The sequence below is a fragment of the Megalops cyprinoides genome, chromosome 20, assembly GCF_013368585.1.
Source record: "Megalops cyprinoides isolate fMegCyp1 chromosome 20, fMegCyp1.pri, whole genome shotgun sequence".
Classification (NCBI taxonomy): Eukaryota; Metazoa; Chordata; class Actinopteri; order Elopiformes; family Megalopidae; genus Megalops; species Megalops cyprinoides.
Window position 1 is genome coordinate 12924977 of NC_050602.1, and position 19796 is coordinate 12944772.

The window sequence follows — 19796 nt, forward strand, 5'->3', positions numbered from 1 at the left end:
TCAGAGACAGCAGGTTCTCATTTAACAGCGTGTTGTAACAAAGAGAAAATAAAACTCAATATTGCAAACACATTAGACTCCTTGCTATGGACAGCTGAAAGAAGGAGAGTGGGGAGATGCGTGTCACATGTTGAGATTCGGTTCTGATAAATGCAGATTGCATGCAGCGCAGAGGCAATGCGCTTATTGTCCTTTTCACAAATATTCACCAGCTGATTCTGACTCACGCTCAAGCCCTGAGGTAAAAATAGACCATTTTAAGAGTAAATAAGAGGTGCAAGATGAATTGAGCGTGAGACAATGAACGAATAACACATTATCAACTCAGTGATACACCAGCCGATATGATTCAGTGTTAAAAACCAACAACCTCATACAGTACCTGAGACTCTCACTGAGAATACCATGTCTTCCAGGTCTGTTTGCCCCTCTTCTCAGCAATGGAACCAAAAGGCTAGGCCACCTCAATATTGTTTCAAGTGTCACGAATTCCACTGAAAGACACTGGGGTTTAGTCAGGCACGATTTATTTTTAATTCACACGTGATTTGAAAGACAGATCTTAAAATAGCTATAGTGGGGGGTGGGGATGCACCATGACAGAGTAATTAACAAGCCATAACGAGCTCTCAGTTCTGCTTCTGCTGTGCTGCACACCTGTAGACGAGGGTGAGGCTGTTAAGGATGAACAAGCAGGTTATTTTATTACTAGCCTAATCATACTGATGACTCTGAAATAAATCTGAAATGTTTCACACAGACCACAGTTTAATCTTCCAAGGACGCATTATAAGAAGCCTAAAATTTCTCTGTCCTAACATCTAAAGACATCACATTTTCTCAGGTTGGTTATGCATCGTGGATTGCGGATATGAAAGCTTTACTTTTGAATAAATGATCCAACAGTAACTTCAGTTGGAAAAAGTTGTGACTTTTTTCCTCATATCACTTGTTTATTTATAGAGACTAAGAGATCAAAGGACTTCATTCCCCCCACTGATTTCTCTTCTGTCATCTTCAAAGTTTAGTGTTTTTATATATTTCATTGTCACAGCATATGAATGTCTATCATAGCATTTCATACTATAGCGCGTTTCCCTGTGCCTGGTAAATCATAAATAGTGGTGTTCAGACAGTTCATTTTGAGCTACCTGCCTATATCGGAGTCCTGTGATTAGATCTGTTATACAAGTCCTGTGTCTGAATTCTGTACCTAAACCCTGTATCTGAGTACAGTTTGTATGTGCAGCTGGGTTGTGTTGGATCAGTTATTCCCAATATTCCTCCGTAACACAATTTTCTAACTAATCTTCTGTAAAATTGAGCTGCCCTCCTCCAAAAGGCTAAATCGGAGGAAAATTACTTTCTGTTTTAACCTTGAGGTCTTGTCGTCGGCGTGACCGTGGAAGCGTTATTTACCCATAACACCCCGCTGTCAGCATAGATCAGCATGCAGCTGTTTTCTGCTCCACCATTACCCAGCAGGCAGAGAAATCCTTGTCCATCCGCCCACGGGCTCTCCACACTGGGACGAGTTCCAGTCCCCACTGGGAGCCGGAGTACCGCAGAATGCTCCAGCTGGAGAACAGAGCAAGTGGAGAGGTAATAAACTCCGGGAAAGATAATTAACCCCCCGTCAATATCGCCAGCTGACTGCTCTGGGATGGTGGGGTTTCTAAAGGCTACTCGTGGAGGGGTGAAAATATTTACCTCTCATCCCCTCTGCCAAATCAGTAGAATGAGCCTGGCTGTGCATAATGTGTGTGCGCATGCATGCATTTGTGCCAATGGTTACTTTTGTACTGCACATGGAAGCATTTTACGATATATCCACATGATAATGAAAATACATTTTAAAATATGTTTTTAACAATTACAGAGATAATATTGAGAAAAATATTTTTATTTTTTAGAAAATGACATTTAAACCTCGAAGGGGCTGTTGAAAATACAGAGTGAATATGTCTGTGTCTGCAGAGTGATTCGTCGGAGATGAAAACAGTCACTGTCACTATACCTATTTTTCCCGATTTTTTATTCTGCCAATTTTTTGACTGACTGTCACGTTGGTTGTGTATAGCGGTAGGCTGTATGTATTGTTTTCCAGAGGCACACACCGAACCTTTCAAAGAGCAGAACAGACGCATCCGGAATGTTGGCTTTCAGAGGGCTGCCGGACGTAATAATAGCAGGTGTTGGTGACATCACATTTTTCACAGTGATTAGAATACCTTCTGAAAGCTCTCATGGCATGGTTAACAATTAAAATTCACACTCGGTTTTGTGACATGATGATTTTGCCAATAATAGAACAGGGAGCCAAACGCGTGCATTAATTAATTAAGCTGGCATTAATTAAGTTCTTTTTAGCCATCAGTGGAATTTCCTCTCCGCTAATAAATGATCACAAAATATTAATCCCCTGATGCTGCCTCACGAAGGTTAAAAACAGATACACACAAAGCCGCGCGGGCGCGTGCACACGGGAAGACTCTAGTTTTAAATTACGCATGAGTACTACAAACACTCGTTTTTTAAATTAAGTTTTAAATAGTTTCTTCTTTGTGAATGACAACTACAAGACACTCACGAAACAATCTTAGAACTTAAAATGAAACACACGTTATCCATCACGTAATGGGTGATTCTTCTGATGTGTCTTGTATGAGGTATGAGTCATTTCTAACAAACCTGTCATAATTGTGAACGACGAGTCTATCCTCTGCTGTCATAAGAAAACATGCATGCAGTATTTGTTGATTTGTAAACGATGGATGCGCATTCCCATTTCTCTGTTTACGGAAGAAAAGAATCCTGGATATCAGGACACAGGGAATCCTGCAATACGAATACAATATTGTAAAATAAATAAATTAATAAAAATGAGGCACATTAGGTGTGGGTGGGGAGCACAGCCTGCTCAGGTATAGTGCGACTTTTTCTCAGGTGGGATAGGTTTGTGCTGTTATTTGTGCCATGACCTGCCGCTGATGCTGCGCAGACAGACTGCCATTCGCTACTGGCGTTTGCGCTGACAAGCACAGAACGTGTCACAGCGCGAGTACTCGGGTATCCCTGGTTTCTCATAATATGGCACCAGCGCGTCTCTGGAACAGAGTTGCGCTGCAGCTCCGGCCCTCTCCGCCACCAAGGACATAATTAACCTCCTCATCGGTTTGACCGGATGGCTGGAGCAACTATCAGGATGCAGAGGTATGTGCCGCGCATCTTGTTTTAATTCGCCGCTTAACACACTCTTTTTATTGACCTTCCGCACACAAGGGGCAAATGCGCGGAGCACAATTTGACCTGTACTCGCCCGTAACAAGTTTTGAGCACATTTTCGATGTGCACGGCTTGACCGTGATTATAGCTTTCATTCATTCTTTACATACAAGCCACTGCTTTGCCAAACACATAAATAGGGCAGCCCCTATTGGCGTCTTGTATGTGGCTTAAGAAAAGCAGATGCACATACATTTAATTCAATTATAGACTACAGAACTGTTTTTAATCAGCGCACATCGGTAAGCAAAGTCTCGCTGCTGGCTTCTCTTATGTATGAGCTCTCACTCATGGCAAGAGAGAGTAGAGGTAGGGTTATTATATCACCTTTTAAACGATGTCGAGCCATTTGTGCTACGCAGAAGGCATTTGTCCGTGGATTAAACTATCGAGAGGTTTTTTTTTTTTATGAATCAGTACATCCTAAAATATGTTGTATGCTTACAGTTCGCTGCAATCTTACAAGCCCAGGTCCCAAGTTCGCTGCTTGCCATTAGTCAGCCGACATTCAGTTTAGCAAGAGCGGCAAAAGCGCATATCTCATCTATGTCTCCGCCTGCATGAGCCAAGAGTTCAAACCATGCAAGTGCAAACTTTTTCCAAACGGCTGTTCTAGTAAACTGAAAGTATGTAACTATTTGAGATGGCAAATTTTAGGACACGCCATAAGAAACTGTCATATTATAGTAGCAACACTATACACGGCAGTTCTGGAATAGAACGAACTGTTTGCTCGTTACTGGTGTATTTCCCCACCATCTTGTAAACTGTCTTTGATACCTTTTGATCTGCTCTGATTGTCTTGGTCAGGGAGTGCAGGCAAATGATATCAGCTTTCCTATGACAATTATTTGATTACGTACTGCACAGGTAGCTTCAGCGAGTCAATAGTAGCAGATCACAAGACTATCAGAAGACCATCCGTATTCACAAGTCACAGTCTGTTTACCATCGGCACGACAGTTTTTTGACGACAACAAGCCATACAGGTTCACCATTATCTGCGCTCAATTTTCAGATCCGGTAATCCTTGATTTGCTCGGTTGTTGTTTGGTCAGCGTAAGATAACTACCAGTCTACCAGCCTTACTGGAGTAAGATTGGACATGGCTTAAATTTTGCAAGGACAGGATAATGCATTCTTTAATATGAACATGGCAATATTTTGGCAATGCGCAGTGTAGCATAGTAGCGCAGGACTGTAATCGAAAGGTTGCCGGTTGGTGTCCTCACTGGGGCACCGCTGCTGTACCCTTGGGCAAGGTACTTAACCCACAATTACCTTAGCAAATATCCAGCTGTATAAATTGATAGATAACATGTTAAAATTAGAGCCTATGTGAGTCATGCTGGCGTGTTTACTGAATGCCAGTGTAATGCAATTTTTGAGGCTTTGCAGGTGCATATATAGCTGTACACTTTGTACTCAGCATCTATTATTATACTATATTTACCATTATTGGCTTTCTAGTAAGTATAATTCAACTGTCATGAATGAGATACCTATTTTTGTCCCAGCAATCATGGCACAGGCAGAACATTTTGTATCAATCATGCTTGTAAGACAGGGTGACAAGGCTACTGCAAGCAAGCAAGGTACTTTGTGGTATCTAGTAAATTACTTTAACTAGCCAACTATTTTGTCACAGGCTAATTTAACCTATTCAGCTAATAAAATGAAACTGCTAAAAAAAGGACGAGGAGTAATGTCATTCTTATTTTCAGGGTACCTTCTTGAACTGTACGGTGAAAATGAACAAATGCCCTTATCCTGTTACAATGAAGGCCAAAAAAAAACCCCCAAAAAATATGACTGTTATATACACGAAGAATAATGAAAAGAATTTAACTTCAGAAGCAATCACATCACTTACTGTAAATTTTCCTGCAGCAGAAGCTCGGATTGCACAAGGGCAGATTCACTTACCTCAATGGTTTAATTCGTCATCTGTGTTCACAGTGTGAGCTTCCAATTACAGTAAAGATCAATGGATCTGCTGAAATGACCAGAGTCAACAAATTGTTTGACTGGACCAAAACGATCATAGCCATATTTGTGTGCGACTGTGGATGTGGGTGAGTTTTATGGAGGGAAAGAGACACTCTTAAAAGAATCCTAAACACCCCAGTGTCATAGTGAGGACCTGCAAGATGGCAACCTTGTAGCTATTTTGGTCAGGGTAAAGAAAGTTTAATCAGGACGTGAGAGGTTTTATCGGCACAAATGAACTTTTTATCACTGTTCTGTGGGTGCGGCGCAGCATATTTGTCAAAGTTACAGGCTCACCCTTATGTTGAGTATCATAAAACATCACATACTCTCAGCACCCCTTATGCTAGATTTGCGGTGCACAGCCTACAGCCCTGGCACCTCATGTGTGGCCTCTGAAGTGATTGTGAGAGAAAAACACGGCTATAGCATAGACAAACACAAGGTCATTCTTTAGCATGGAATGTTCAGACTATCCTTGTTATCTCTTCTAAGGCTATAACCAGAAGACCTGCTATGCACATTTATCAAAATAGCTATCCCATCACCTCCTGTGCATGTCAAGTACAAATACAGATTTCAAATACAGATTAACATATGGATAGATTAAAAACATCAGCCAGTCATGTGTATCATACATAAATCAGGTATTTAAAAAGAATACTGTGGCTGTTTGACAATGACACTGGCAAATTGTGCTTACCACTCTGAATCAGACAGGACACCCATGATACATTTGTTTGGATATGTATTCATTTAATAAAGAAGTATCAGACTCACTTCCAGGGGCATCTCAAATGAGCCAGGGGTTTATTCCAACATCTGTTGTTGTTTAACTAATTAGCCGTCTGAAATATCAAATACGAAGTTTGACTTCTGTATATTCTTGTAAATTCTAAATCAAAACTGAAGACTGTACTTGTGTTCTGTGCTGAAGTGTATATCAGTGTTGCCTGAGGGAATTGTATACACAGGAGTAAATGTATGGCACTCATAATGTAATTGGGCAAATTAAGCCAAGGATTGGCTGCAACAAATTCTAGTTACTCACCCCTTTTCCAGCCTCACAGTTTCCATGGAAACACATGCCACTGGGTTTTTGAACAGAATTTTCTAAGAATATGAACACAAAGGAAACCTAATGACTGACATACTGTTGTTAATACAGCACTCCTGCTTCATCAAGTACACGTGACCCTAAATGATTAACCCCTGTCTTTTGATTGAACTGTCAAAATTCGGTTGAATTTCAATGACTATACACATTCTGAGAGAGAATTTTTAAATAGCAATGGCTTGAATATATTGAGTCACTTAAACAAAAAATATATTAAAACCCTGACAGACAGGCCTTTTATCCTTTCACCATATGAAATTGGTCCTAGAGTTTCAACATATCACCACTGTGGCTACAGGGTCCTTGCTATGTTTTTGATCCTGGTCAGAGCATGTTCTGACATCTGAAGTGGTTTCAAAACTTTGGGACAGAGAGTAACTCCATCACAGGGCACCCTTTTGTCCCTGCATGTGCTTCTTTCTTTGCTGTGTGGGAGTGTATATGGCCATTTTCTCTGTTTCCTGTAGTAACTTACAGCCCTGTGCCATGTTAGAGACCTCAGAGTCTCCTGACACAGTGGGGGTCAGAACAGACAGCGCCCTGGGGACCTCGGACATTGCCTGGAAAAAGGTAAAAACCTCTACCTCTGTCTACCTCTAAGAATACCTCTCTGTGTTTGCCTGTACGAGGCTATCTGCCTGTAAGAAGAGGGTTTATACCTCTCCCTTGTAAGAAGGTTTATACATCTATCTACCTTGCTCCATTTGTCTGTAAGAAGGTGAATGCTGCACTGGAGAGAGGGCTTGTGTGTGATTATTGTGGGACTATGTGGACTGTTGGGGCTGTGGCTCTCAGAAGTCTTGCTCTGTTTAAGCTTCCTAATTGTGCTCCTTGTTCAAATATGGCTGTCCTTATGCTTAGCCTCGTTCTCATGAGGGGCTCAGCAAGGTCAGCATCTGGATATCCTCTCTGAATCCTGCGGCAGATGAAAGAATATTCATGAGAACGGTATCCCATAACAGTCACGGAGCATTCTTCTCACGCAGCGGTACATCTGAATGCTGGAGAGTGTATGGATTTATGTAATTCCACACTGAGACCACAGACTCTGCTCAGGTCATACTGACCTCAGGTGTGTCTGCGTATGACTGTACTGGCTACACGAATCTCTCATTGTATGAGTATGGGCAAGTGAGAGCATAATAATAAACTCTGTTTACGTGACTGTGTTGTATGTGTCTGACAGCAGCATTGTGTGTTATTAATTTCCTGTGATTTACCCGTGATCTCTAGCTGTCGTGCAGCAGCAGTTTGCTGGACTCCACCGAGTTCTGGCTGCGGAACGACAAGACCCTCAGCCGAATTTACTTCCTAGAGGATGAGAGTGAGACCAGCTGCACCAGGGTGAGTTCTCCCGCATCTCTGTGAGCACGCTGACTCCCCTAGATATCCTATAGTGGACTTCTTTATCAATAACCAATGTGCCGTATACAGATATACTCACCTAGGTGAAGAGAGCCGCACCAGTTATGTTAAAAATGGCTACAGTGAAAATGAAGAAATACTGGAGACTACCTCAACCACAAAAGCTCTTATCACTCAGCCAATGAAAACAAAACATTTATATGTGCTCAAGATAACAAAATCCTAGCACAAGAGTATAATAAAGTATAATTGGCTGCAGGGTTTTTCTCTCTAATGCAACCAATAAATGAAGTTGTTTCCAGACTAACGAGGCTCTTCCCACATTCTGTATTTCACTTTTTAATGACTGATTGATTTAACATTTTCACTTCACATTAAATTTAACATTTTTTTTTCTGAGGAGATTAATCACTGCAGGGAGCAGAATTGCCAAAAGCTGGGAATAACACCTGCACCTAATGTGTGATAAATTGTCCAATAATGTGCGAAAGGTTTTTGTTATCGGGCATCAGGCACCACAAACAACCCAACAGGTTTTTGAAGCAATGGTTTCACTCATCCATATTTCTTCAGCATATTTCTTCAAGAAGACTCAATCAACATGAGACCAGGCTAAATCAATCAACATGTGAGAGGGCATAATCAATCAGCATTAGACAAGGCAAAATCAATCAACGCAAAACAAGATCCAATCAATTACATAAAATAAGGCAAAATTAATCAACATCAGACAAGTCAGTCATTGTCTATAATTCCTTACAATATCTGCAAAATATGTCCGTTTCTCACCACATATGCTGACCAGCTGATTGTCCAGGCATACAGTATGTACTGTTCCAACTGGATTTTGCAAGTCTCTCCTTGCTGATATCCCTAAATGTGCCATCAGGCCCTAACAGCTCATATAGATGCTGCCGCTTGTCTAGTCTATAACCAGCCAAAATACTTGCATGTCACGCCTGTCCTCTCCTCATCTGCCTCCAGTGGCTACCAGTTGTGGCCAGAATAAGACACAACTATCTGGTCTTAGCCTATGGGACAGATAGAGGAGCAGCACCTTCTTACCTTCAATCCATTATCAAAAATACATATCTGCCAGACCACTCGCTCCATCTTCAAGAGTCCATCTTATCAGTCACGTCTGCACTTTTATGAGTCGCCCTGGATAAGAGCATCTGCTAAATAACTAAATGTAAATGTGTAAATGTAAAACCAGTCAACTCAAGACGAGATAAAATCCATCTATGGAAACCAATATGGTATGGTATTTAAGGAGAGAAAAGAAGCTGAATAATGCAGAAAATCCATTCATATTAATATTGAGCCATTTGATATATATGCTTGCACTGCTTAGAAGGTGGAGGCGGAAAGACTGCTTCAAAAAAGTGTTTTTAAATGAGTGATGGATTTCAGGAGCTGTGAAACGATTAAACGATTAAACACAGTTTCAGTAGTTAATGTGATTGATCACATATTTAATCCCTTGTTAGAATTATAGGTTGACCAATATATCTGCATTAGTTGGCAAAAAACTGTTAAAATTTCTTGCTACTTGTTCCCTGTGGCTTCAGTTCAGCATGAACTAATGCAACCAATCAGATCAGATGATTAGCTAACTAATGCTGAGTAGTGGTTTATAAAAGTTTATAGCTTAAAAGCTTTAAAAAAATTTGGCATTGGCCCTAAAAACTGCCTATCCGTTGACCTCTATTTAGGATGACATTTTTAGTTTTTAATAAAACATTAAGATTAAATTCAATTCTGACAGAATGTCTGGATTGGAAGTAAAATAAAAAGTTGAATCTAATTCTGAAAAAAAAGTTGTCGGTGTGCATTAGATACATTAAGTTCAGAAATGAGCTACAACCACAGTGCAAGAGGTCAGGTGTTCATGTCTGTCACTAGCATCTTCACTATTAATGTTAGAATGTCTAACTCATAGGTAGTAACTCAAACTCACTGAAATTCCATTTGACAGAAACTACAGAATACTTTGCCTTTACCAAGCCACCTGGGGGTGTTTTATAATGAAAAGAGCCGTTCAAAAATCCAGGAACCAAGTAAGGGTGTGCAGAAGGGTAAAAATGACTGATTTTCATTAATTGTGTTAATACAAAACAATGTTATCCATTTGAAATGAATGTTGACAGCCCTAGATTTAATGTTTCTTAAACTTTGTCATTTCTGTGAAAGATGACATTCTCCAGTATGGCACTAAAGGTGCTTCTTTGGTTGCAGGTCTGCTTTGTGAACCTGGAGCGGCATGGTATGGACCAAAACAGCGAGCAGTGGACTGAGGTACAGAGGTGTTCGCCCCACAACACTATTCTCTGCTCTTTTTAGGTGTTCACTGTGAATTATTCTTTGTAATAAGTTAAGTTGTAAAAGCATTAAAACAGCATTCCCAGTATTTATTATTTCCTTGAGTGATAATACTGTGGCAATGATTGCTACGTGGTGTGTTGTGTCTCCTGTAGACTTTGGCCTCCATCTCACCATCCCTGCCTAAACTCTTCCGCTCTCTGGATGTACAGCATCTTCAGGAGAATGAGATCCTGCTGCTGAATGGCCTGCAGTCTCCCAACACCTGTCCACCAGGCCCCGCCTACCAGGTAAGGTCCCCCACACTCACTCTCCTGGACTCCATCCACAGCTGGCTGGTTCCCCCAGCACCAGCCCTACACACACTGCTCACAATCAGGGTTGTGTGTTTAAGTGACTCCAGTGTTCAAGTCCTACAGTAGCAGTCAAAAGCTTGGATAACGGGATAATGGGAAATGTGCAGTCAACGACATTTTGATCTAAAGACTTATGCTTAAAGGCTTGAAATTTGTTTCTTAGAGAAATATAAATAGTGAAGCTGATGCCTATGTATGAATTTCTTTCCAAAAAAATTTTATCTTTAAAAAATATTTTTTGGCTACCTTGAAGAATCTAAAATATAAGATAGCTTTGATTTGTCTAGCACTTTTTTGGTCACTGTATAATTCCATTTGTGCTATTTCATAGTTTTGATGTCTTTCCTATTATTCTAAAATGTGGAAAATAGTAAAGGAGTAAATGGTAAGGAAAACCCTTCTATGAGTAGGTGTGTCCAAACGTTTGACTGGAACTGTACATCACAGTGTTCGGTCTCTGCTCTCACGTGTATATTCCTCATCTCAGAGCCGGAGTGCAGCTGATGTCTGTCTGGTTCACCGCGTGGGGAGTCGGCCTGACGGCGTCGTCTGTGAGATAAACAGGCTGCTGATTGGCCTGGAGTCGGGTCGAGAGTGGCAACGGCGCGGGGGCGCAGCTGGCCAGCAGACCGAGGGTGACACTGAGCCCCCCGTCTCCTCCGCTGACGAGGACCTCCTCAGCTCCTCCGAACCCCCGGGGGACAACAGTGAAGATGCCCTTCAAATTGGTGACTGCTTCAAACACAATCCACTCACCTCTACCCTTCACCTGTACTCTACACCTCCTCTGTGAAACCTAAACCTCACCTGTACCATTTGTCTTTACCCTTCACCTGCATTGTACATCTATTCCACTCAGCCATTCACCTTGTTTAAGGATTACCTGTATTTTGCTTCTGCAAAATCAAAAATAAGATATTAACAATGAAATAAAATGCAAAACAGGTTGAGCGGTGAATGAAAGAACCAAAACAAAAGCCAAAAAAGTACAGTCAGCATGTGCATCCTTATGCTGGCAGGCTCACTCACATAGGCTAATTGTGAACATAGTCACTTCTTTTATACCTTAGGGTTAAAATACCATGTATGGATCACTCGCATGATCAATTGAGTTCTGAGGTCTCACTTTGACCCCCATTCTCCAAAACATCACAGGAATTGGCATTCTTCAAAAAGGTGTCTCACATGTCACAATTTTGAATTAACTGACACGACAGCTCCTGCGAACCATTCACTAATGCTTTGTCTCTTTCCAGTAAAATCGATAGAACACTTAATTTGAAGTAGACACAAACATACTTTGTTATGCGAGGCTAATGCCTGCCTGGGCTCTCCTCTGTATTTGTGTAACTTTGAAATATTCACATTTAACATTCACCCCTGAGCATCTCCACAATTGAGACATCCTGTAACCTTGTTGGTACACTAAAACGCCTCTGTCTCCGTCTCCCCGCTCCATTCCAGTGTAACTGTGAAGGCTCTGCTGTGAGTTACACGTCACTGCAGAGTCAAGCAGCTCAGACAACTTTGTGCTTCACTGCAATATTCATGAGAACAGAAATAACATTAACAATTTAATCGCATGTTAATGGATTCAGAAAACCCAGCTGTCATTCCACCAATACAGATATTTTAATGATCTTGTCCTGTCACCAACAGTTACAGGATGTTATCTGCTACTGATGTCCTTTTCACTAATATCAAAATCTAGCCAACTTAAAACTGATTTTATATCATAACCGATTTTAAGAAGGTATCTTATGAGTGTTAAATATCCTTAAGCTTAAATAAGCACCACATTTCATTCATGAGATTCATTTTTTATGATTGGCCTCTATCATGCACCTGTGACATGAACTCTAACCTTACCTGTGCCATTCACCTGTACACTGGAAACAGCAGCAATAGTGTTCATTCAGAAGTTAGTCATCATTTAGATGTCAGTTTCAGTAAGATGAAAGACTTTTGTCTCTCCCTGCAGACTCAGGAAGTAGAGACACCACAGAACCGCCCCCAAGTGGGAGAGGCCTGAAGGAGATAAGCCTTGGCCAAAGACCCTGTGACAGAGAACCTCAGGGTGAGCACAGTGGGATCAAGGATTTGGGAGTGACCCCCTGCACTGTGACCCCAGAGCTCCCCGTCCTAACCTTGTCACACACAGCCCTGTCTGATGACAAGCTCAGCTACGCCACCTGCTGCCCCAGGACAGAAATGCCCTTATGTTCACAGGCCCGCTCCTTCAAGCTGCCCAAAATCGTCATCATGCAGAGCACAGACAGCGATGAGGGGTTAAGCGATTACCCTGGGACCCCCTCCGCAAGTACTAGCACCGAGGAGGTGCCCAAGGAGGGGGCACCCCGCTGCTCCGATACTTTTGCAGGCCCCACACCCAGTCAGCTGCCGTTGGTGTGCCCCTCCACTGTAACCTCCCACCCCCAGCTCAGAGGGCCGGTCACACTGGAGCTGTGCATGAGAGGACAATGGAGGGCGTCCGCAGGACGAGACTTCTCCCTGTCCTCAGCGCTCTGCAGCGTTGCACAGGTGGCAGGGGCGGTGGCCCTGGCTGACCTGGCGGAAACGGACGAAGGCACCAGCGTTGAGCAAGTCCGCGGCAACATCGCCCACGTGCTCCTCAGAGAGGCCTGCACCGTCCTGTGTCAGCGGGAGGAGCAGAGAAACGTCAGGGACTTCCTGGAGTTTGTTCACAGCAAGATGGTGGAGGACGTGTCATGGCCTAAGTCCCCCGGTGTGGACAGCGAGGAGGTAGACCAATACACCTGCGCAATCGCTGACAGCATCTGGAAGCATGCCACACAGAAAGCCCTGAAGAAGAAAGAGCTGGAAAGCCCTGGCAAAAACATCCCTAACTTGCAAGAGTTACTGTTGGAGAGTGTGAATGCTCTATTGTTTAATGTTCTTTGCATCACGTCAAAGAAAATCAATGACATTTCAAAATGTGACAAAGGCTCATTTGATGGGCGAGAAGGTGAAGTCCATTCCAGAGACAATGAAACTGTCATGACGCCAAGTGAGAAGCCATCAAACCGATTACAACCCACTGGATCCTACCAGCCCAAAAACTCTGAGCAGAACAGTACGCCTTACTGCAGAGACAAGCTGACAGCCATCATGGGGAAAGAGGAAGAGAAAAGCATACAAGAGGGGGAGGAGACTGAAACAAGGGGCTCAGGCTGTCCACAGAAAGGCAATGATCAGCAGAGAGCAGTCCATACGAAAGGCACTTTCTTCCCCATCAAAGATTGCTTGCCCCAGGCCCAGCCCTGCCAGAGAAACATAAATGATCTGAGAAGCGCTTCAGACCGGGAGAAAACAGCACCCTTAGACTCAAAGTGCTCTCCCTTGATGAGAGACAAAGTGCCTTCAGGCACTGAAAATAAATCATCTCTGTTGACTCCCCAGTTCATCCCATCCTCTGCAGGGGTTGTGGTCATGAGAAATATGGACGAAAGGTTTCCATCTCCTGTCACCTGCTTTGCAGATGACCTTGCCAGCACAGTCGTGTCCATGGCTACGGAACTTGCGGTGATCTACTTGGAGAACTCGAGTGGGAAGCAGCCGTGGTTTTGCGGCCTGAAGGGCATAGCCAGAGAGACCCAGCAGAACCTGCTGCTCCCCAGCTGCGCCGCGGTGAGGAGGAAGGAGGTGCAGGGTGGCCCCGTGGCCGCCAAGAAGCACCGCCCGCCGCGTCTCAGCGAGATCAAGCGCAAGGCGGAGGAGCAGCCTGAGCTGATGGAGCGGCTGGTGAACCGGGTGGTGGAGGAGTCGGTGACCCTGGACGAGCCCCCCGACCCCCCGGCCGCCTTCGCCTCCGAGGTTGCCACCAAGAACGCGGCCTGCCCCGAGCTCAGCGTGGTGGACACCTCCAAACCGGGCCAGCCCCGGACCAGGCTGCAGTGCGAGCGCTGGAACCGAGGCAAGGCTTCCAGCTGCGAGAGCATCCCGGAGGAGGAAGCCGGCACCCTGGGCCCGGGTGCCTGGCTGGGCCAGAACCTGAGCCGCGGCAGCTCTGTCTCCAAGCAGTCGAGCTGCGAGAGCATCACGGACGAGTTCTCCCGCTTCATGGTCAACCAGATGGAGAGCGAGGGCAGGGGGTTCGAGCTGCTCCTGGACTACTACGCGGGCAAAAACGCCAGCGCCATCTTGAGTTCGGCCGTGCAGCAGGTGGTGAGCAAGAAGAACGGGCACCTGAACGTGAGGCCCAGCTGCGTGTCCAAGCAGTCCAGCACAGAAAGCATCACAGAGGAGTTCTACAGGTTCATGCTCAGAGACCTGGACAGCAGACGCCACAGCCTGTCCAAAACTAAAGAGCGGAGAAATTCCCTGCTGCCTCCCGCTCTCAGGTCACCCTTCTGCATACGCCAGTCCTCCATGCCTGACCGCCGGTCGTCCGACTCCAGACTAACAGTAAATTCCGCCACCAAGGCTAACTCATTCGATGGCTTTGTCCACAGTGGGCACGGGGACACCCTCAGCATCCACCCCGCGAGCTCGGTGTCAGCAATGGGCCTGTGCAAGTCGGACTCCTGCCTCTACCAAAGGGGTCAGATGGACCGGATCACAGACACCCTCATCCACGAGACGTGGTCCAGCTCCATCGAGTCCCTGATGCGCAAGAACAAAATCATCGCGGACTCCGAGGACAGTGAGGACCTGGAGGGGCCGGGGGAGCCGCAGCCACATGTCGAGCTTTTCGCTAACCGCCTGGCGGCCAACATTGTGGAGAGCGGCAAGTCATTACTGGGCAGCCAGCAGACGGCATCTGTGTGCGAGAAGAGGAGGTGCTTCAGGACCAAGATTGAATCAGGTTTCGCTCATCAGAATGACTGGAGCAGCTGGAGCCAGGCTGGTGAGTCTGCTCTTTTGTGGGGCCCGAGGGACGTACCAGAGATTCACATCCAGGAGGATCAGAAGGACCAGCTCAAGGAGGACACCATCAGCCACCACCCTGAAGACACCCTGGAGGCCCTGCTCCAGACAAGTGCAGGAAGTGTAGGCAGGTATGCCTGTTCTCACCCTCTATATATATCCCTTTCTGAACCTCACCACATGCAATAACCACGTTTTCCTCTTGTGATGGAGCCATACTTCTTTCAATATGCTACATGTTAACTGTCATAAATTTACATTCAGTCAAATTCACAATTATGTATAAATATCTTATGATATAGTGTCATTCATGACATAAAAGGGGAGTGTAAGAAGGGGACTGTAAGAAACTGCAGTTGAGAGAATTGCAGAGTCCTGAGGAAAAATACAGGGCGAGAGAGAGAAAGAGAGAGAGAGAAACACAATATCAAAGTAATAACTGCACTAGGCATCTGTCTATTTCAGGAATCACTTCAGGCCTAAGAAATGATTTCTCCTTGGTGAGAAGAGTCGATCTGATGAGAAGGGAGGAATATAAGGTTCAGTGATGTGGCAGTCCAGCTGAATGACTTACTTGCTTTCTTTATACTGAAAGACACTCCTCATGTTTTCAGCTAATGACGCTGTTCCTTCTCTCCAGTGACGCTTGGGGCCTGAGTAATTCTGCAAACGATGGTCAGGAGAATATGATTGGTAAGTCCTGTTGCACCTTGGGAACATGAATAGAGGGGAGTTAGTCTCCTTTTATTGTGATTGGGTGAGAGTGAATTGGTGACACAGAAGAAATGAGCAGGTGCATAAAGACCAATTCAACTGTAGAGCATGCCTCCCGGTGTTTCTCAACTGTAGAAATGGCTGGTTGTTTCACTCCCTGTTATTATTTCCACAACAGCTTATTTCCTCCAGAAGAAATTGACAGACTGTGCTTTCCTGTACTCTACTACCTTGTGTTTTGAAGTCTTTAATGTCTCGTGTTTCTACTTGTCTGTTTCTGGTCTCACAGAGGGTACATCCAACCTGCCAGCAGGGGGTAGTACCATCCAAAGGGAGTTGTTAGTGATGAACTTTGACCTGGATGGAGATTGCATGGACTGGGATCTGCGGGCCACCCTGCAGTGGATCGCTGCTTCAGAGCTGGATGTGCCTACCATCTACTTAAGAAAGTCACAGGAGGGAGCAGACAAGGTGGGTTTCTTCGTCCATCAGACTTATTAAAGATACACTGAGAAGAGTTAGGCGGTGTTGACCTCAATGTCCTTCTCAAATTTCCCATCTTGGCTTCCTCAGCCCAGATGTCTAATAATTACCTAATTTAATTAGCAAAATAATTCCCTTCGTCTTCTCTTCAAATATGTTGTGAAGGTTTTGGTGCAAAATAGCTTCCTGCACTATACATCCCTAGCAGGCACATTGGTGGTTTAGGTGGATGATCTCCTTTACTGTAAAGCACTTTAAAGTCCATGTCATTATTTGCTGGTATCTTTTCTCTTGTTTCATTAAATGGAGTTGCAGTGGTACAGGGCAGTCAGGGTGCCTTTATTCTCTTGCAGTTTCTGAATGTGGTGCAGCTGGTGACCCAGAAAGGCTGGAGAGTGGGTGACCTCTTTGGTGCGGTGGTGCGGTACTGCCAGATACGAGAGGAGAGGGCCAGCTCCAAGCCCAGCCTTTTGGACTGGCTGCTGCAGAGACTCTGCCCCTGACATGCTCACAGGTACAGACTCCACTTTTGCTACATTCACACACAATGAAGAGAAGAGAGAGACACACAATGAAGAGAGACAAGAGAAACTCTATCCCTACGACAATTACACAGTTCTAGAAACTCTGTCCCTACCAGTTACGTGCTGATAGAGGCTCTGCCCCCACCACATGCAACAGGAGACTCAGCCCACACCTCACTCATACACTACTGGAGATACTACACTTCTACTGTAAGTCACAAATGTAAAGACAGATTTTTTCCCTGACAAATTCACAAACTGCTGGAGCACGTTTATCTTTCACAATACCAAGACAAAGTTTTTACTTACAATACAACTCTTCACAATATTACATCGGATTGTTACGCGTTGGTTTTTTGTGTTTAACAAAGAGTTTTATTGACCTGATGTGTTGGCCAGTATGTCTATAAAGAGCTGTAATCAAAGTAAACTGAAGTAAAGGTGGCATTTCCCAGTGTGAGGTTGAGGGGAGTGCAGCGGATGTTTAAATCCTTTGATGTGTACGTTGATTTAGCTGTAACTTTGCAATGTGAGGTATGTGTGACGATATGATGTAATTCTGTAATTTATGGATCTATGAATATAGTATATTGCACTTGTGATATCGGCTGAGACCTGTCTAGTTGCACCGGTGAAAGCTGGAGAGGTAAAATAGTTTGCATTGTTCATGTCACATTTGGAGGGAAAGTATGTAATGCTGTCTGCTATTATTGTATAGTTCTATTAAGCAAATAAAATGTACATAATATGGTTGTTTTACTTTGGACACTTTATTGTAGATGGATTCTCCTTGCTGAAAACAAAAAAAATGTCAGAATACAAATCACAGCTACAAAATCCAACACACACATACACACACACACAAACTGCCATTTGTCTCTTCTGACTTGTGAGCAGATTTGGTGCCCTTATGCAGAAGTTAAATGAAGCATTTCTCATTATCAGGTCCTGATAGATCACAGTGTGCATGTTCATCATCTGCATGAGGTTTCTCCAGACCGGGGGAAATCTGTCCTGCTTCAGCACCAGCATCCTCTACATTTACTTTACAGACATTACTGTCTGTCATCCTTAGTAAATAGGCAATATCAGCAGATGATTTCATTTTCTTTGGGAACCGATGGCAAGTAAGGAGGCTTAATAGTGACTGATTGCCAGTGCAGATGAATCCAATGGGGAAATGCATTGAAAGACTGACCCCAGGTGGATGAAAGTGATTACTGCACTTCCTGACGAAGCTTTGTATTTTAATTTTGCCGATTTATTTATTTTTTATTTAGTCTTCTGCCTGACACTCTTAACCAGAGGGACTTTCAATAGGGTTGGGCAATTAGCTGCACAGGCAGTAAAATATTAGTGCCATCCTTGAAATGTAGTGCGATTGTGGGAAACATTGCTATAAAGGGGGTAAACACTGTCAAAGGACATGAATACTTTAAACTATTAAGCTCAAATGGTGCAACCTGAAGTACCACAGGTTTGTATCGTCACAACACGTTTACAGCTGAGCTAATGCTGCTGCAAAAGAGGTGTCACCGGGTTTTTACCGTTCAAATTTCAATCAATTCCACAGCTACTAGCTCATATTAGTGTTAAGAGGGGAAGGTACAACAGTACAGAGGGCCCAGGTGTGTTCTGAATAGGTGGGATTTTGGTCCGAAGTGGAAAATGGGCCGCGATCCTGCAGTTCTGGGTAGAGGCAAAGGGTAGAGAAGGGATGGGAACACGATGGACGAGCCTTCCAGGCGGGGATTACTCGGGGCCCAGAGGCTGCCGAGCAAATTGATCTGGTGCGAGAGTAAGGTGATGAGAGATTGTAAGTGTGGGGATGCAGTTTTTATTACAGCTCATTGGGCTAGAGCCAGAGTTGTGAATTTTACCCTGGCTGCAAGAGGTAGCCAGTACAGAAAGATGAGGAGAGGTGTGACATGACAGTATTTTGGTAGGTTGTAGATCAGATGAGCAGCTGCACTCTGGATCAGGTGCAGGGGTCTGATGGCAGTTGCAGGAGGCCAGCCAAAAGACAGTAGCGTAGTCCAGTCTGAACAGTACCAAGGCTTGAACCACAAATTGTGCCAAGCTAGTTTTAAGAAATGGGTGATTTTGCACCATTTCACATCTGTAGACATACTAATCAGAGTTGACCTCTTTTCTCACATCATCATTAGGAATGCTGAAGTACAGACTTGCAATTCTGTCCTGATCAAACAGGCTCCAACAGATCAGGGAGAGGATCCAAGGCAAACATGAGCAACTTCTTTCTCATGGTCTCTCTCTGCTGTTAGCAACAGAGTTGAGGAGTACTGTGTAGGGTAGTATACTATAACTACAACACATCTCGGATAAATGAAATAATTTGCTTTCCAAAATCTCTAACAAGAGCTCAAAAATGAGGTGCAAACAGTTAAGTGCTGTTAACAATAAAAACCAGTTTAGATTCAAAGCGCCATCTTATCTAGTGTCTACAGCGGTCAGTGTTCAGCGTGGTCAACACTGAGTGTGGTCAGGCTTCAGGGTAGAAGGTTCAGTTTCCCATCCGGTCAGTGTAGTGTTCAGTGCTCAGTGCTCAGCGTTCAGCTGACTTTCTTCCAGTTTCATGTGGAAGCACTGTAATTACTGTATAGCAAGGCTGTTTATTGACCATCGACTCCCAGTCCTACCCCAACCATCTGAAGGTACAGTAACTACCAGGGTCAGTGTTCAGGGGAAAATCTGTCTATACCCATCGGTTAACAGGAGGTGTTATCCTTCCTG

The 19796-nt window shown here is 44.1% G+C and overlaps 1 protein-coding gene across 1 annotated transcript; it reads left to right on the plus strand.

The window, feature by feature from the left end:
* Positions 1-2637: 2637 nt before the first annotated feature.
* Positions 2638-17328, plus strand: LOC118796106 (A-kinase anchor protein SPHKAP-like). The gene is made up of 11 exons (XM_036554937.1): positions 2638-2669; positions 3101-3213; positions 6885-6961; positions 7625-7735; positions 9995-10054; positions 10234-10368; positions 10922-11162; positions 12416-15452; positions 15962-16014; positions 16325-16506; positions 16872-17328. The coding sequence occupies exons 1-11, from the start codon at positions 2638-2640 to the stop codon at positions 17019-17021; spliced, it is 4191 nt and encodes a 1396-aa protein (XP_036410830.1). The 3' UTR covers positions 17022-17328.
* Positions 17329-19796: the final 2468 nt, after the last annotated feature.